At 41.8% G+C, this 20,158-nt stretch overlaps 1 protein-coding gene across 2 annotated transcripts in view; it reads left to right on the top strand.

The window, feature by feature from the left end:
- LOC132974677 (netrin receptor UNC5C-like) overlaps positions 1–20,158 on the top strand; it is a 241,343-nt gene that overhangs the window by 107,560 nt on the left and 113,625 nt on the right. For both annotated transcript variants that reach the window (XM_061038900.1, XM_061038899.1), the window contains exon 2: positions 12,062–12,298. In XM_061038900.1, the coding sequence (XP_060894883.1) occupies positions 12,062–12,298 (237 nt within the window). The remainder of the gene's footprint in view (positions 1–12,061; positions 12,299–20,158) is intronic.

The raw sequence follows: 20,158 nt of genomic DNA, 5'->3' as shown, positions 1-20,158 counted from the left end.
TTTCAAATCTGTGACCTCATCATACAAATCTCATCAGTGAGATTCTTCGCCTCCAAAGTAGCTTTATTAAGCTTGAGCAATTTTCTTTTGACATTTCTTAATTTTTAAATTGTGTGTTGCTAGAAGTCCTAACCTCTGGTGTTTCTGACAAAAGAAAAAAAGTAGTTAAGTTATTGAAGTTTGTAGCAAAGAGTGCAGAAAAAGCGTTGAGGATAAGTGAGGGGCTCAGAGCGAGTCGGCCTCGTCCCTCGGGGGCCATTAATGTCTGCAAAGATTTCATGGTAATCCATCCAGTTGCTGTTCAGATTTCTCAGTTTGCACCAATGCTGATAGCTCGTCTAAAAATGTCAATAAAGCTTACTGAATTGATAAAGGCTGAGAAAAAGTCATGAATTGTAGGTTAGCATAGTAAAAGATTGACTGCTAAATGGACACAACATGACGTGTATGGAACAGAAACGGCTGCCTTTATGTAGACGAGTACAAATAGACTGAGTGTGTCTGTTATAGAGACTCATTCTGACCTCTGTGGCCTCCACAAGGTGCTATAGAACATCTGATACTCACCTGCTGTGTATTCACACATGCATATGTACAAACACAATGTTGGACTGAGGGCAAATAGGATGCACAACACATATCTGCATATACTGTACATGCACATACAAATGAATAAACATGTAACGTTGCATGGACTTACAGCATGCCTTTTTAAAAATGCATGCACAGTGACAGACCTAATTACACACACACACACACACACACACACACACACACACACACACACACACACTATAACGTGCACTCTCTGCTCTGACCTGATAACTAGAGGCGATGCACCTTTCAGAATGATAATTTAGGTATGAATAAAATATGCATGTCACTGACACCACTTCTGTGTTGTGTGTGGGTCTGAGGGTTTTGTATTCATGAACTGTAAGAGGCCAGAGCTGAATGATAGAATGTGTGTGTGTGTAGGAGTGTGTGGCTGTAATGTAATTATCCGGACTGTGAATTGACTGGGCCGTTACTCCACAATGTCAAAGTTGCAAACAGTGATGCCTCTCTAACACATGCAAAATGGAGACTAACAAACAGTTATCCTGGTGTTATTTGCAGATTCTTGTTATACTGTAGATAGAAAAGTGGCACGAGAATAAAAATATTCAAATCTAATGGAGGATAATAATGCATACTGCTTTACCCCATTGGGTTTGTGCCCTGATCACGCATGGACCTTAGTTTGACTTGAGTTGTCGGCCCCTTTGTGAATGCAATCTCAGCTCTTTCCTTCCCTTATTTCCTGTTTATCTTCACCTTTCTATTTGTTGATAAAACGCTCCCCAAAAATAATCTCAACTAAAAAGTTTTGCTGCTTTCCTAATATGTAAAAGTAGAAGTGGTAATATAAAACTTTCCAACTGTTTTAAGTAAACGTCACTCTTGTGAAGGAGTCTGTGCCTGAGGCATTCTCGCATGGCACCATTACAGTACACAGTACACCAAACAGCTGTGACATTATGACCACCTTTGCAATCTAATGCAATCCAATAAAACAGTAGACCCATTGAATTCTACCTTGACGAAGTTTCTGCATTTCAAGCTTGGTCAGAAAAGTAATGATTCTACTTTATGTTGTACTTTCAAAATAATGCCCTTTAGTACACCACCACCCACTGTGACTTCAGAAAGAAAGAGAATGATCATCTTTCTGACCATTTCAACAAAAAACTGAAAACATAGAAGCTTAATAAAAGGGGAATTTATGGTAGAACTGTTGTATTGGATTGAATTGCATCAGTGGTCATTATGTCACGGCCGATTAGTATATGTGTCCTTACCACCAGACCACCATGATGCTCCAGTTTTGTTCTTTTTTTTTCCCGTCTCCAGACGCTGCCTTTTCTTTGCTTCTTTTCTAACCGAGACCAGCTGTGGCGTGACACCGTCCGCTCTCCGCAGGCGGGGTCGTAAATCTAGCTGCCGGCTTTAGTTGGGGGCCTTATATGTCACACACAATGAAAGTTAGAGGACGCCAACCAGCTGTCACTGTCTGCTCTCACATTGAGATACTCTAACGTTTGAGTACTTTCTGCTATTATAAATTGCCTGGTGCAGCTCTGAAAGCCTGGTGGATATATAATTGGCTCTGACAAGGAGTGTGCTGTGCATGTTATATTACGTCTTCCTGGGGTTATTTCTGTCACTGTTAGGTACCTAGTCTTTGGGAAAATGTCTCCTGTATAAAGTACCACACTTTCAATACCATAAAAAACTGGCTGTGCCCTAATATACCAGTGCAACCAATATACCAGTATAAAATGCTGAGACTTGCACAGTCATGAACGCAAGTAAAGCCGCCACCATCACCCACTGATCTTGATTTTACATACACAAAATTCAAACCCCATTCACTGTGTATCGCAAACGGCCACTTACCTGTTAGGTTTTTTAAACTTTATTTACAGAAGGTAGGGCAGTGGATAGAGCAATTGTGAGAGAGAATGAGGACTAATTTGCGGGAAAGTATAGCCACATGTCGGACTTGAACCTGGCCCTCCCGCTTGGAGGACATGGGGCACCACCTCAATTCTATGACATTGGCATCCCATGGCACCACTTTTTAGTTTCTTTTTGTTTTGCAGATTTATTTTGGGGCTTCTTTTTGCCTCCATTGTAGAGACACGATAGTGGACAGAGCCGGAAATCAGTGATAGAGAGAAAGTGTGGGGAACGACACGAGGGAAAGGGGCCCCAGGCCGGGCCCGAACCCGGGCAACCCACCACAGCCCCCAAACGTGGGACGCGCACATTAACCATCACGCTACCGCGCCCCAAAGCACCACTTTTTAACAGATCATAATCATCTCATTAGGTCATAATTATGCATTTAAAGAAAACACTGGTATAACGAAAAGTGAACAAACATTGTGGATCGCTGGTTTGATGGATAAAAAATTCCTCAATCAAAGACAATGCAACGGCAGAGGTGAGCAGCGTGACTCCCGGCAAATCGGTCGTTGGTTGTGTGTCTGAACTTCACAACTATCAGCGTTACCGTAGGCCGGGAGCTCAACTACTGTAGCATTAGCTAGCACGATTGTAGACTCCACATGGAGAAAACATATGATAAAAGACATACACTGCTCAGAAACTTCACGGTGAGGACGTGGCTGGACACAAAGGAAATCATCACGCAGGAAAACAGATTTAACTCCCCCCCACCTTTACACACACCTTCTGTTAGACCCCCTAAAAAACAGACTTGGTGATGGTGATCAAGATTTTGATTGTTTTCCAGATTTCAAAATCAAATTAAAGCTGAATAAGAAGCAAATTAGAAAAATCTAAAATAGATGATCATCTTGCATATTTTTTAATTATAGGGCAGATTTATACAATTAGGCGTTCTAGTATCCTTTATTCAGAAGCATATACTCAATAAAATGTTCATTTAAAGATCCCCTTGGAAAGAGGTAATGAAGTGATTAAGTTCTCTCACTTTGCATGTCTGCTCGTGTCTTGAATAAAGTGGCTTTTATCAAAGTGCCGACTGAGGATTAAACCGTGATTAAGAATGAAACGGACGCAGAAGAAGTGCGCCTGGTGTCTCCTTTGGAAACGGGATGTGACACTCGTGGACGCGCTGTATAATTCCCTGACATACTGTGTGGAGTGGTTGGAGTGCTCTAACAGACCATTGATCTCTTCTTTATAAACACATCTTTTAGATGAAGAGATGCACAAACCTTCTCCACACACACCCGCACTCTTATTTGTTTAATCACGTCTTTCTGCTTGTCTTTGCTTCATCAACCTCATCTGAACCGCTTCTCTGAAAATACATGTGGATAAGGAAGAGAGGAAAAACACAGAAAAGCTTGAAGGGCGGAGCGAAAAGAGATTTACAGATTCAAAACATACCGTCACTGAAACTAATTATATTTATTTGTATTTAAGCTGATGGTTCCTTTATACCTTGAAAGTATTTTTTTCAGAACATTGATTTGATTTGTTCCTGTTGTACTCCAAACACAGAAAATAAAACTATTTTCATCAAAGACATTGCTCGAGGTGCAGGAGCATGCAATACTGCCAACAAAAACATTTTAAAATAAAAGAACAGATCGTACGCTGTGGATTTGAGGTGTCGACAGGCAGAGCCGGGTAAACAAACCCCTCACCCACATGTACAGCTATAGTTTCAAAGCATGAATCATTAAAAAGTGAGAGTAAACACTTAAGACAGTTGAATACTGAATCCTGGATGGAGTGTGAGAGAAAGCGTTTGTAACAAGAGACTTTCATAGAGAGGATGTGCGACTTTTTGATCCAGTAGATTTCGCACCAGCATGAGACCAAAACAAACTGCTGTTTGGTGACACCTCCGCTATTCTGAAGCCTCCGCTCTCCTCCAGAGACACACCTCCAACCCCTCTCCACTCGCATTCACACGAAGGAGTTATCAATGAGAACGCACCATAATTAAACACCATTAAGCGCAAGCAGCGGACTAAATTGTCCTTTGCTCGAGCTGTAATCACCTGTGTCCTGCATTGTTGTGTTAGCATGCTAATGTTAGCGCTCTTTAGTTAGCTCGTAGCTTCATATTGCACATAAATCGACACAGAATGACTGAGATCTAAACACACTTACATGACATCCAAATAATCAGTGAGTATGTTCTTCTTCTTTTCTCTAGTCCTTGACTAAAACAGCTTTTATACACAAGGTCGTCCCGTCCATGTAAACATGATGTAAACACGGCTCTGACAACAACACAGCCAGCGGGACTCACACTTCACACTCATTGTAGACAGTCATGACTCAGAGAGACATTTACACAGGAGATACTTGATTTCTGATTATTTATTTGTAATGTTTGCCATCCTTCCTTTAAACTCAATTTCTTATTTTCTTACAGCAATAAATGTCAAAATGTCAAAAAAAAAAAAGAAAAGAAAAAGACTGAATTGAATCCAAAATACGTCGTGACAGGCGATGACATTTAGCTCTGATTACATTATTTGGAGCTAGAACAAACCGATGAAACGGTGAAGATCCCTAAAGTTGGAACATCAGAACTTATTCACTCGGGGATTTGAAGAAGACACTCGTGTTTATTGAAAGTTGAGTGACTCGTGTCTCATTGTTCATTAAGTTTCCTCTGCCCATTTCTTCTCCACTCAGCTAATCCAGTAAAGAACACTGTAGGAGCCGCATTTGTCACAAGAGCTGTCAATCATGACATCACACCCATCCTTTTTTTTTTTCTTAGTTTTTGCATCAAATAACAAATTAAAACTAAACCTCTCAGAAGAGTGAACACGTGGACATAAATCAACATGATGTGAACTAACTGTGATGACAGACATAATGTTTGAGAAAAATGTGTTCAGCGTTCGTTTTAATTTGAAAGCTTGTCTCGTGGCATGGAAGAGGCGGAGCTTATGAGATAAACTGCAGCAAGTCAGCAGAGGGAGCTTAAATCTTTTGGCTTCACTTCTTGGGAACTCTTGTGCTGTGCTTTCTTTTTTACTGTCTCTGGTTTGTGGGAGTTTGTGTGTGTGTTTGTGTGTGTGTGTGTGCATGGATGGAAAGATGCTCTGGTGGTTTCGCTTGCATACTTCTGTGCTTTCCCTTTGCATATTTTTTCTTTGCACGCATATTTGTGTGTGTGTGTGTGTGTGTGTGTGTGTGTGTGTGTGTGTGTGTTTGGAAAATGGGCGGGCATCATATATCTAATTCCAGAGCAATGATATCCCTGCTGTCCCATCATTCTCACTCACTCTCTTTTTCCACGTCTCCCTGAATGGCCCTATAAACTTCCTAAACTGTCTCTGGAGTTTCTGTTGAATGTGGTTATAACATAAAGGTGTGTGTGTGTGTGTGTGTGTGTGTGTGTGTGTGTGTGTGTGTGTGTGTGTGTGTGTGTGTGTGTGTGTGTGTGTGTGCGTGTGTATGTGTGTGTCCTTGTGGCTTTTCAAAGATTGATTATGGGGAGGAACTCTTTTATAACATGACGACCAAGAATGGAATTTGTGTTTTTCTGATTTTGTGAAACTGTGTGTGTGTGTGTGTGTGAGAGTAATATGTGAGCCCATGATGATTTTTTGCATCTTTGTGTAGGTGTGTGGGTTTCACGCTTTCACACGGAATCACGCTTACTTTTTTTTGCTCATGGGTGTTTGATGTGTGTGTGACTGTGGGGACAGGAGGGGATGAGGGGTGAAGGGGAACAGGTTTAAAAAGTATTGGTATATCTATTTATGGTAAGCATGTGTGAGTGAGTGTGTGTGTGTGTGTGTGTGTGTGTGTGTGTGTGTGTGTGTGTGTGTGTGTGTGTGTGTGTGTGTGTGTGTGTGTGTGTGTGTGTGTTTCTCTGTTTGCGTTCATGTTTTTGCAGCTGCTGCTGATTCTAACTCGCTGATAAGAAAGTTAAGGAGCATGATCTCATGATTTCCACGGCTTCTGCACAGATACACATCATGAGCCACTTACCAAGAACATGAGACCCCCCCCCCCCCCCCCAACACACACACACACACACACACACACACTCACTCACTCGGATAGACAAACAGACCCACACTCTTACCCATGAGGCCTTTTGACCCTATATGGCTGCGTTTGGCTCGTGGGTGCAGACCTGGCTGCATACCTCTGAAGTCGACACGACTCTAAAAAAATGTCGTTGTTTTCAAAGATATACGAGCGTCAGGCATCCAGCACTGTGGTTAAGTGACCTCAGGAGCAAGGATTTCTACAACCTATTGATTAGGAATTCCCCCCATGTCTTACTCTTTAACCCTTGAGACCCCATTGCTCCCCAAATCCTTCAAAGAGTATCAAAAAAGGGAAATCAAGTCCAAAGCTTGTGTGTCGTATACGATAAGACGACAGATTCAACATATTAAGTCTGTAGATTAAGACGGGTTTTGGTCTCAGTACTTCTAGCATCATCCACTAGCGCAGTGGGCTTCCTACAAGAACGCCATGTCTTTGCAAAATCTTCTGTGACTAAAAACTCTTGTGAGCTGTTGACACATTGTCTTCAGATATTAGAGGTTTTAATCGTCGTTTAAAAGTCTTCTTAAAGTCTTCAAGAGTATGGAAGGCGTCATTTGTTTCAATGTTGAGAGAAAATCAAATTCAAGAATAACCTGTGATTGAAATTTTCAAATAGCGTTTTTTTTGTTTGTTTTGGAGTCGATAGTGGCTCATCACAAAGTTCGACGAGGAACTGAAGCATCTTTCCAAAAGTCCACTGGAGTCTACAGGGTCTCCCACAGAATGACACAGGAGATACTTACTATTATTTTAGGGTATATTTTAAAATTAGGTTTGTACTAAATTAATTTAGTTTTTGCAACAAACTACTTTAATGTGCTCAATTGATCTACGCCGGCGCACAGACACAAAACACCTCGCTTTTTTTAAAAGTTACAGAAACAGCAGCAAGCAGCAGCAAGCAGCAGCTGTGCATAAACATTATTAAAACAAAGCCATGAGAAGCTTCAGTTTTGATTGGAGCAACCAGTGACCTTCTCTCTCTCTCGTTCTCTGAAGCTGATGTGATACGGCTCTCTTGGTTTTTGCTTGGTTTAGCATCGTATAGCAGACTCTGTTGCTACATCCCCCACTGTGAGGAGCATTATGTGAACAGCCAGGTCAGGAGAATATCCAGAAATGATCTAGATATTTTCAGAAGTGCATATATCAAAACATCTTATATTTAACTTTCAAAAAAGTCTGCACAGTGAATGCACAAACATGCAGATCATAACGGTATCACTGTGGGATTTAATAAAACACTGTGTGAGATTATCACTGAATCCCGTTCCATCATATCTGTCCTCCCTTAATCTACCTCTTCTTTCTTCCTCGCTGTCATTAATCCATCAATCTTTTTCTTCCCCATATGATGGATTACTTCCTTCTGCATGTGACACTGGAACATGATTGGCCACTTCCGATGACATCTTCCTCAGTAGATTTACGGACATTTATTGGTCGGGGTTTGTAGGTACTTTGAAGTGTGTAGGCCTACAGGCAGAAGCAGAGGGAAATAAATACGTTTTTTATTTTTGCCACCGGTCCATATTTACTACACCCCCGTAAATCGAACCTGGACATTGTTCTGCTACAGCCATCCATTATTGATGACAGCATTCAGGCAAGACGTTTTTGAGCTGAGCTGTTAGGATCAGTAATTCACTCTGTCAGGGGATCAGAAGAGAGAAGAGGGAAAGGGGATGGGAAGGAAAATGTATGAAGTGGGGGAGCAGAGAGAGAGCCATAGAAGCAAAGATGGTGAAAAAATAATGGGCATTTTTTTTTTAAACAAAGCTTTTATTCACAGGAAATATTCCCTCCTTCTCTCCATTCCATCCACCCTTTTCTCCAGCTATCATGTTTCCCGTGCCAATCAATATTTTATAGCTGTCGCTCCGGAGCAATGAACTCCCCCTCCCAGCTCTCTGAATGACAGATGAGGGTGAGAAAGGGTGTCGGGGCAAAGTGGAAAGGCGGGAGGGGTAAGAGGGTGTAAAAGCAGAGTGGTGGAGAAACATGAAGTCAGAGGAAAAATATTAATAGTGAACGAGGAGGAAGTGGAGTGAGTTAGAGAGAGAGAGGGAAGAATGTGACGCACTGAAGAGTGGGAGAAAATTTTCCCACAGATAATGAAATTATGCAGTGAAAATGTCTACCAATTTTCATACTCCCAGAGAACTAATTACAGAACCAAGAGAGAAAATGTCAGCATCGTGACATCAAAGCGAGGACGCTGCCTACTCATTTTCCCCCCCTATTTGTGCCTTGTTGTTTTACCTAAGCTGCTTTTAGCTTCCAGCCCCACAGCGCACTGCAATTCCTCAAGATAAGGACCGCAACTGCACACACAGTAAAGGGAAATAACATTGTGTGTGTGTGTGTGTGTGTGTGTGTGTGTGTGTGTGTGTGTGTGTGTGTGCGTGCCGAGCGTGCAAATGCACAAATTGTGTCGCTTTGTGTCAGTCTTATTGCAGTGTATACCCACTCATTTTTCAGTAACCAGACTTCTAAATCCCCTCTGATGCTCATCATTCAGTAGTATGCTCGTCCAACTGTGTCTTCAATTGGCTGGTACTCCTTGTTGCCTTTGTTGGTTGGTTGGGTTAGGACATTAGGGTAAGCCAATCAGAGGCAGAGTAGGGCGGGTTAAACTCCGTCTTTTGGGATTTTTTAGAGATGCAAACTAAGCCGGCTGCACCATTTTCTAACAGCTGATCTCCCTCATTATGTCAAAATAAATTTGAATAATTCAAATTCAAACCCGAGCAGCCCGCTTGGAGGACTACAGCCTCCGTACATGGGGCGTGTGTAGTGACCACTACACTACCAGCGCCCCCTAAAGGCCAATTTCTAGTTGAATTAAATATGTAATATGAGTCTGACATGTCACTGTTTCTGACACAGGCTGCTTATTCTTTGCTCGACGTGCTGCCTGAAAATATACACACTTCTCCCGACACAAATACACCACTTCTATGTGTATATAATGATCATTATGATGTATTTGATGCAGTGTTTGTGTATAACTACAGCAACAAGGAAGGTCAAAAGTCTGATCTTCGTCAAAAATGCTCTGTTTGTTACAGTTTTCCCATGAGTCATAGCTGTCCAGGTGAGACAGTCACACAGTGAATCACCCACAGAAAGTTCCAGACAGTAATGAAACAAGATGATGATGGAGTGGGGGAAAATGCAAGAGAGAGGAGAGTGTGTGTGTGTGTGTGTGTGTGTGTGTGTGTGTGTGTGTGTGTGTGTGTGTGTGTGTGTGTGTGTGTGTGTGTGTGTGTGTGTGTGTGTGTGTGTGTGTGTGTGTGTGTGTGTGTGTGTGTGTGTGTGTGTGCATGGACTCTTAATATAAGTGCATTGTGTTTGTGTGCACGTGTGTGTAGTCCAGAGAAAGAGAGAAAAAAGGCCTCTTCCTCTCCCCTCCCACCTGCGCTTGTAATCCTCTGTGTTTTGGTGACCTTGGCAACCTGGTGACAAAACACTCTTTGGGTCCCTTTGATTGAGGCCAGGGGTGGGTGTGAGGTTTGGACACACACAGAGCGAGAGCTGGATGGTAGAGGAGGATAAAGTTCCTATAGTGCCCTAAGAGTTGGCTGCAGTAGAACTTCTTTCAGTTATTTGACTCGAGTGTTGGACAGTCAGTACTTTTCCTGCTCTGTTTCTTCACTACTAAAAGTCTCAAGCTAAGATAACATTTTAGGACTTTTGAATAAAACCATTTTGGTTCTAACTATGATTTATTTTGAGGCTTAGTCTTTATCGTAAAGTCAGTCATACTCACCAGAAATCTGTGCTGCATGCTGGCCTATTGAAGGCCCACACTGTCAGGCTAACTGAGAGCTAGCTATCTTAGCTATCTTAGCTTTTTTAGATTTGTTACATCATCTACTTTCTTCAACCATCCTCTTTCGATGAATGAAGTACTCCACAAAAGAATAATGGTTTGTAGAGATTTATAAGGCAATAATTAATGCATGCGTCGTTTGAAAACTCAGGGTTAACTTATTGTTACATTTGTGACCTGGCCAGCTAGCTTGCTAAGAGTTAGCCAGTATTGCCTATCTATCTCCTATTTACCTCACATCTACCGCCCATCTCGATTTATCCACCTCCCAGCTACTTCCTATCTACCAACTGTTGTCCATTTAAGAACCTGTTTAGTTCAGGCGTTTTTAGCGCTCAGTAACCTTCGAACAAAAACATCCTCGATGTCAGCTGGTTTCTTTTTTTTGTGGCTGCGCTCACACTGCTCTCAGTTAAAAATAGTCCCGTGGTCATCAATGTCACTATTCCCTCACCGACCAATCAAAGTCAAAAAGGGACCGGACCTGTTGATGATTTTGTCAACAAAAATGGCGTCTGACTTTTCTTTTGAGGGTACATTTTTCAGGTCGAGAGCTGCTGCTAATGCTGCTAATGCTGCTAATGCCGTCACATTTTCTTTACATTGTAACTTGTACAACTTTTGTAACCAAGCAACAGTAAGTGGCAGGGAGAAGCGCTACAAAATGTAGGAACTGGGCACCGCCAGCGCAAAACAAAAAGCCGTAAGTGGACACGGGCCCTCGTTGAATAAAATGGTACACAGTCCTGAGAACAGAAATCATCAGGGTACTAAAGAGCCCAGGAGAGAGATCATAAAGAGAGAATCAATGTGTTGTTTTGATGGACTGGCGTCATCTCAGCTGGCTCGCATCAAGCTACCTTATTATTTCACAAACGTTGTGTTTATTGCCATTTATAGTACGACACCTCTTTTCTGTGGTTTTCATGTTTGTTTAGATGAACGCTGTGTTTACAGTAAATGGTCCTGGAGGTGTATCGCAGCATTTTCGGATTGGACACTCAAACACACACAAGAGACAACTATGTGTTGTTTTTCTGGTAAACATGTCAGAATTTTGTGTAACACAATGGACTAAGGAGCGTCTAAATGACATGCGTGACTGCACAACCTGATGCTGAGATTTGAGATCCGTGTTTTTCCCCCTCCTCTACGAGTCTGCCCTCTTAGTTAGTCAACTGTAACATCCTTGTCTCTGCAGGTCTGCAGGGATCTTTGTGTTGATTTTCAGAAGCAAAGATTTTAGATTGTATTGCTTGTCTTTGATTTTAAAAACCAACCGTGGTAGCAGACGGCTTCCATAAATGGTCTCAACAATCAACAGCTGATTAGAGGTGCGTTTTTATGGCTCAGTGGAGGAAAATTGTACTCTGCTGAGGTCACCGGCTGGAGACACGGCAATTATTAGTGATCAAATGAGAACGACATTGTCTCACACTCACTGAGATCAGAGGACACTGCTGCTCGCTGATGTGAAACATAAAACGATAATGAACAATTGAAAAAGTGCTGCATTTCCTCCCTGATCCAAACGCCTGTCTATTAGTCCTCTGAGGGAGTCGATAAAGCAGAGTCTGGTAAAGCTGATAATCTGAACTGAGAAGCAGCGACCGCCATTATTTTAACATCTTTTTTTCTCTTGTCCTCCCCCTGCAGTGAGAGACGATGACGACTTTCTGAGTCTCAGCGAACTCCCAGAAACCTTCCCCTCGGACCCTCCGGAGCCCTTACCTCACTTCCTGTTTGAACCCGAGGAGGGCTACATCGTCAAGAACAAACCCGTCAACCTGTACTGCAAGGCGACACCTGCCACGCAGATCTACTTTAAGTGCAACAGCGAGTGGGTCCATCAGAAAGACCACACTGTGGAGGAGAGGGTGGATGAAAACTCAGGTGAGTGAAGTCACATACTGTACACACAAACATTTCACCCGAGAGTGGAGGGGGGGATCTGAACATACTGTCAAGTAAACATCTGAATGATGACGTTAAATGAAAACTGCCATGCTGAAGTTATTCAGGGGGTTTTTCAGTCAACAGGCTGTCAAACGTTTTTTCCATGCCAGGGCGTTTTTGACAGAAAATACCTGAAGCAAAAATAATCTGTGACATGTCAGTTGAAACACAAGAAACACTGTTTTTAAAAAAAATGGGCGCACTAACACTAGGCAATCCGTACCGTGCTTTGGCACAATGCATGTGTTGTATTACAACGTTATGTACACGAGGTAACCATGCTTAGGCCCGGTTTGTCCTGGAGCAGTGTGAGTGCAGGTCAGCGGGTGAAAAGGGAGGGGGGGGGGGGCAATCGTCCTTAAAGGCTTCATATGTGATTTTTTTTGATCCAGCAGATGTCGCCCTTGAGCACCAGCATGAAACCAAAACAACTCGCGCTGCATTGTTGTGTTAGCATGCTAATGCTAGCGATCTTTATTATGCTCGTATCTTCACACTGCATGTAAATTTACCTGAAATGAGCGTGATCTAGAAACACAGTTAAGCAGTGAGTACAGTATGTTATTCTTCTTTTCTCTAGTCCCTCAATTAAACAACTTTTATACGTGATGGGAGGAGTCAGCCGGCCGTCCCAGCGATATAAACAAATTGGAGATAGGACTCGGAAAACTTGGAAAACATCACAGACAGTGGGACTCGGGTGTTACACCCATTGTAGACAGTCATGACTCAGAGTTAGTTTCAGAGGATATACTTGATTTCTATCATATTTAAGTGTGAAAAATCACATATAAAGCCTTTAAGCACGGTACGGGACGACTTTGCCAGTGTGAGTGCGCCCTAACACACTGACTTTGAAATTAAAAAGAGCAGTCAGGTGTAAGGCTTTTTTCACATATCTGAGGTGCAAAGTTGTAAAGCATAATCAAGCCTTTTTATTCTCCTTAAGAGTTGACCTCTTTGCCTGACAACTTTTTACGAGCCTGACACTGATGATATTTCACTGCGTGCGATATAAAATTGTCACGATCCAGAAATAGTGGCTAACATTTCCCCCAGCTTGCCTCTCTGGTCCACTGTAGGCAAACGGGTCAAAGCGATTATTCAGATGTTTAGTTATCTGTGCCGGAGAGATAAGTCACATGTCAGATGTGTGAATGCAGCTGTCCCGCGACCAATATTTTACTGCCATGTTCACAGGACAGTTTTAATAGGATCCGCAGTGATGCGCTGGACTGCAGCCAGGGCCCCACACTTGTCACTTGACAGCACATGCTATTACTCTGCAGTGCGAGGGTAATGATGAATCATGCTGTTGTTCTGGCAGGGAGACAAAGACGTACACAACCTGCTTTCTTAGACTTGAGGCTGACATGAGCTCAGCTTATGGGTCTCCACCTGCTTGTTAATGAGCCTCCGTCCCCTGAGCGAGCAGCTAAAAGCAGGCTGGAAACAGTTTGAAAACTCCTGATATATGGTACCTGCTGGATGAAATACACACTGGGGTCAACGGTAGCACAAATCAGCATGTCGGCGGTGGATTTGTTTTTTTACTTTCTTGAGGCAGGTGAGCAAAATACTCCAGCTGACACAACGTATCGCCCTCCCAGAAGTTTGCCCGTGTCCAACAAAGACCCTCGAGCAAAACACAGCCGTACCTGCTTCGTGTGTTACTTCTTTGACGTCAGAGTTGGTCGGCTACTACGGTGCGACAACAAAAGACAGAAGCATAAGAAGCATAAGAAGCTGAGCAGTATACGTAGAAGTTTCCCATGACTCATCTGTCACATGGATAACAATAGGCCTGCAGAGATGCACACAGAGAGCACAAAGAACAGCTTCAATAGAAGAGAATATAAATAGATGTGTAGTCTCTGTGTGAGGTGCATGTCGTATTTCCTTTTCTTCTAACCCTTGCCTTCTGTCTTCAAATATGTTTTACTTGTTTTTGATTTCTTAAACACTTCTCTGTTGCAGTTTTCTTCCTTTTCATCCCTCCCTTGGTTTTTCCCGTCCTTCACTTTCATCCCTCATTCTTTTGTCGTTTTCCTTTTCAACTTCTTTCCCTCCTTTTCCCGCCTCACTTGTGTTTAATCTTCCTCTGTGTCGCTCTCAGAGGCTTTCTTCAGGATTTCTGGGCCCGATGAAAATATATCACTTTGGGCCCCTCCACCAACAGCCTCAGTTAACCCTGAGATATTAATAAAACCACAGCTCCATTACACAATTGACCCATTAACCGGTTTAAATTAAGGTCGACAAAATGTTCCTCCTTCAATACTTTTCAATACGACACATTTTAAAAGAATAAAATCTCTGTTATTTTAACGACCACTAGTATTGAAAAGTACTGAAAGTAGTAAGAATATTACGTCTATTTCTAAAAACAGGTGTGTAGGAGAGAAGTGAGTGCAGCAAAAATGGCAGACAAACTCTTGAACACACATAAAATAACACAAAATCATTGGCAACGTTGAGATTTGTGCGTTGGATTGCACATACTGGTGTTCATGCAGTCTAACGCACAAACCAAGCATTGCCATGTCTGACACACAAATCCCAACATTTAAAACAATGTGACAGAGTTTACCTGCAATTCTTGTTAAATTAAAACAAGACATTATCCAATAATGGGTGTCAATCACTTTTGAACAATTTTAATGTGGAGTAATAGCTTGTTTCTTATGAATGAAACCATGTAATTGTACTTGGACATAATCTGTGGTACCCCCGGATTAACCAACAGATGTCTGTGTTTCTACATCTCTCCATTAGTGCATGTCCATAGGATCCTGTATGGGCATGCATTTTGGCCTTTGTGTTTATAGCATGTTCAATAAGAGGGTGGGAAATTTGAATATCCCCTCAGGGATTTATAAAGTATATCTTCTTCTTTTTCAATAGGCATGCATTGCCTTCCTTTTTTGTCCTCCCATCTCTGAGTGTTCATTACTGACATCATGTGCAGCTGCTCGTCATTTATTAGTCTCCCATCAGCCGTTCGTTTGCTAGCTGCTGGACTTGAGACAGAGCGTTACTGTGGGGAAATTCAATTCAATCAATGACCCATGGATGAAGACTCTCAGATTGTATGTGATGAACACCATGACGTCTGTCCAGGATCAGGATCACCCAGTCAGTCATTTAACTGACATCTGCTTATTCTCGACAACATCGAGTCCAAAACAAAACTCCCTCAGCGCACCACCTCCCCAACTCCCCCACCTCTCCTCTCCTACCGAGTGTAGCAGATATGCAGCCCAAAGTTGATTTGATTCTTATTTTTAGTAGTAATTAATAATTAATTATTAATTATTTAATAAGTAGTATTCACCTAAAAAGTATCTTCTTCTCTTCGGAAAATCTTTTAGTTTTGCTTCAGTTGAACTCTAGTGAAGAAACTCAGCCATTACGCCTTCACATACAGCATCCCTGAGTGGGCGGGGCCATCTTTCTTCCGCCCATCTTCCACGATGTGGTAGCACAGCTACCTGTTGGAGAGGGAGAGCTTCATGCAAAAAAATATATGAAACATGTTGAGCCTCTGAGTGAAACTTAAATCAAACTGAGGGAGACGCCTTCCCTTCAGTGTGAACACAGAGCTCAGAACAACAAGCCCAGAGGGAGTTGGACTTCCCTCCCTTTTTCAGAAAGTCATTTCTCAACGATATATAGAATATATTTAATGTCTGCTATATTAATGTTTAATTGTGCATAATATACCTTAAATGTAAACTCCTGCTAACTGTCTAACTTGCAAAACAACATGTGCTGGCAACGTTTCGGGTTGAGAACATGCACACCAAAAATTCAAAAAAACTGAGCCAATTCTAAATATCTTCTCGATTCATAATTTTCAGTTCAGGTGACACTAAAGATCCCAAAAGATAATTTAAGATCCAAACACAAACTCAGAAACGTTGCAGTAGATCAAACGTACAAAAATGGCTAGTATCATACTTAATACTTGGTCACATATATTATACAGTAAACGATGACCGATATGTTTGACAGAAAGTTAACTTTTCCAGAAGGAATGGCCCTCAGGCTGGGTTAGAACATGGATTTGGTTTTAAATCTTTGGATGGCTTGATTTAAGCTGTATGCCTTATTTATGTCGTACAAAGCCAACATAATGTCACTGTTATAAAAAATGGATTGCTTCTTTGTACTGTTCCAGGACACTTCCTCTTGTACGCCTGCTATAATTCATACAGAAACACACATCAAAATATAATGAATGTATAAATACACTGGGGTTATTATGCAATATTAAGAGCTGTGGGGGCTTTGGAGATGCCTTTTTTTACCTCCAAGAAAATGGCTTTAAAAAATGGTTATGGCTTATTATCTTGGATTTGTGTTATTTGTGAAAAGTTTTCTGCAATAATCTGACGTTTATCTTTTATGGGCGATAAAGACGGTTATGACTATTTTGAACTCACGCAGTGCAATGAAGAAACTCAAAAAGTCTTATCATAATTAAGTGAGGTACTCTTTTTTTTATAGCTTTTTGCACAGCATTTGTGTCACCAATGAAGGAATGGCCGCGATAGTTTGAAGAAATTATGAATGAATAATGCAGTATTGTAGTGAATCGCATAGAAAGCTGGGTCTTTTTCCTGAAGCCTGCACAGTGTGTGAGCTCTGTTTTATCTGTTTATCTGTGAGAAAAACCTGAAGTCTGTAAGCTGTTTTCTCCTCTTTGTTTCCTGCTGTTTCACAGACACAGCTAGAAGCTATGGCCCCCTTACTGCTTTTATTATCTGTTCGCTACCTCGCCCTGTCCCATCCCTCCCTTTCTTTTTTTTATTCCTCCCTTCCTGGTCTTCTCTCTCTTGCTCCATGCTGTTCGGTGCTCGACACTCTAAATTTCCACTGAGTGAAATGGGAGCGAGCAGAGGCAGATAGAACGTGAGCGGGAGAGGGGAGGGGATGGTTGAGGGATGGCTGATGGACGAGGCCTCTGAGAGGGCTGGAAAGGCCAAACAGATATCATGGAGTCACACTGAGGAGAGAGATGATACCAATCCTGCTGTGTTGTTTTTCTTTCTCGCGCTTACTCCCACTCTGTGTTTACTCCCGTGTTTATCGTACTTTGTTGCAGGAGAAAGAGAAACGTCAGCGTTCGTGCTGGGGCGTGTCGTCCCCTTTGATCTTTGGGGCATCGAGATAAAAAGAACACGATCGTAACAATGTCGAGGAGTTCAAACATAGATGAAAAAAAGGTTTAAAGTTGTTTGTGTCAAACTGTTTGTGTGCGAGACGCAATGTAGCGAAATACATTTACAAGATGGTTGTCATCACATTGTTCTCTTGTTGGTGAAAACAAAACTGAGAAGATCAATGAGTCTACGGATGAAAGCAGGGGGTGAGAAACAACGTGACGGAACGACCTTAATTAAAAGACCAGGATTTACAATCTTTTTTTTACACACTGAGACAAAAAAAGAAAACCAGCGCTATGCATGGAAGACCTTTTAAGGCACATAGGCTTTCATAATGCACTAACATTTTAGCCAAAAAAACAAAACAAAAAAAACATAATGTACTAATTTACAGGACAAATAACACTATATATTAATAAAGCAAAATAAATAGATAATAAAATGTCAAAATGTCAAGCTCAACTAAGGTGTGTTTTATGCAGCGATTTAAAAGTTTCAGTGGATGTGACGGTTTTGATGTTCCATAAGTTTGGAGGAGCCACCGCAAAGGCTCTTTTACCTCGGGTTTTTAGCCGACATCGTGGAACATCCAAAAGCATCTGATGAGTTGAATGCAACAGCTCGGATAAGTAGGATGGTGCAAAACCATGTAAAGTTTCTAAAACAGGTACTAACATCTTAAACTGGAGGTGACAGGAGCCAGTACTGGCTTGATGTGGTCACGTGGGGTCCCTCAAGGCTCCATTTTAGGCCCCATTCTTTTCTCTTTACAGGTGCTTGCTAACATTTCTTTGCATTGTTTTGCAGATGACTCACAAGTCTATCTGCCAAAAAAAACTAATAAAAACTCTATGCAAGCCTTGCTGAGCTGTCTAAAAGACGTTAAATCATGTATGGAGTAGATTTATTTGGCAAAGCCAACACAAAGCATTATACAAACTAACAGCAGTTGTCAATAAAAGTGTGAGAGCATTGTTCACGAGGTAAAACAAAAAAGTTTTTCAGACACGTATTTATCGGCTTTTCAACACGCAGAAAATTCAGGGTCTAATTAAAAACATTAACAATGGCCCCTTTTGTATTATGCATCCTGTCTGCAGCTATTGTTCATGCTGCCTCACTGGAGAGGTTTACTGAGACACCTCCAGTAACTCTAAGGATCACATTTGATTTTCTGCTATGACAACACAAAAACGTCTTTCGCTTGTAATTTGAATCAAATTACTAACACATAAAATCTTAAACAGTAGAACTGCAATCAGGCAAAATTTACCTGAGGCTGCTTTTCAATTGAGTGTCACTTTGTGTTCATAAAATGTTGAAGTCCGTCAATCATTGGCTTTTCCTGAAAGTGCTGGACTACATTGATTTTGGGCGCTGCCAGAACAAAGAGCGCCATCAATGGACACAGGCCCTAATGAGATCAACAAATTAAATCAATAAAACATGAACCCAACATACATCAGATTGAGCCACATATCTACATAAACACAGAGTAGCGTTTCATAAACTTGGAAAAAAAGATATGCTTTAGTGTCATTTTAAAAGTAGGGACAGGTGTGATGGACGTCAAAGGTTAGTTTGTTCCAGAGAGAAGGACCCCCGTAATTAAAGGCCCCCTCATTGGACTTTGATTTTATTCTAAGTACAGCGAAAAGACCTCCACCCGATGACCTGAGGGGCTGTAGTCTGTGAACAAGTCAGAAATAGACTTGGGAGATGAACCATTGAGTGCTCTATGTACTAAAAATAGGACTTTTAAAGTGCCCTATGGACCCGGAGGCCTAGTGGTTAACTCCTGCGCCCCATGTACAGAGGCTGTTGTCCCTGACTTTTGACTCTAACAGCTGTCCTATCTCTACATAAAGGCATCGAAATCCCAAAAAAATTTTTCTTAAAAAAAATTAATTTAAGGGGAGGAAATTTCTCATAAAATTGTTGTCTGTTAATTTCTAATAGTAGGAATTGGAGTGACGATAATGTTTAGCTGTTTACTTCTTTATTCCGCTTCTTTGTTTATTGTTTGTGCACCAAAAGTGAAGCTTCTGAAAATATATTGAGGTAAATTGTTGTCTTTATAATGGCTGGAAAGTGTAGTTATATGTGAGCTTCATGGCAACACATGACTTACCCTGAATCTAGTCGCATATGGGGGGGCGGATAACCCTGGTGAAGGTCACCAGCAAGGACTGAAGACTGAGTGAGTGGGGAGGAGGGGTCAGCTGGAGGGCTGAGGGGTAACTGGGGTCGGCTTCCAACGGAAGGCTTAAGACCTTAACTACCTGCTATGTCTGTCTCAGCATCCTTGACAAACAGAGCTTACTCCACCTCCCGCTGGGTCTCCTCTCCAGCTGTTCCCTCCACCTCCACCAAAAAACCTGGCCTCCATGTAGCCTTGTTAACGGTGACATTTGCTAAAAACATGGTGACCATACCTCCATCTGAATTAATGTGACTCGAGGTGAGAACCAGCATAATTTGTCTAGATTGCATATCTTATTGTGAAGGGCACTTGCTGTGTTTATTTAAGCAGCGTGCGTACGACCTCAGTATATCTCCATTAGCCTTGAAATGGGCTAATGACACATTGTGTACTATGTTACTTACTTTGTCTCCATTAGCTTAAAGT

The sequence above is a fragment of the Labrus mixtus genome, chromosome 5 (genome assembly GCF_963584025.1).
Source record: "Labrus mixtus chromosome 5, fLabMix1.1, whole genome shotgun sequence".
Taxonomy (NCBI): Eukaryota; Metazoa; Chordata; class Actinopteri; order Labriformes; family Labridae; genus Labrus; species Labrus mixtus.
The sequence above is the reverse complement of the archived record's forward strand: the minus strand, read 5'-3'. Positions and strand labels throughout refer to the sequence as shown.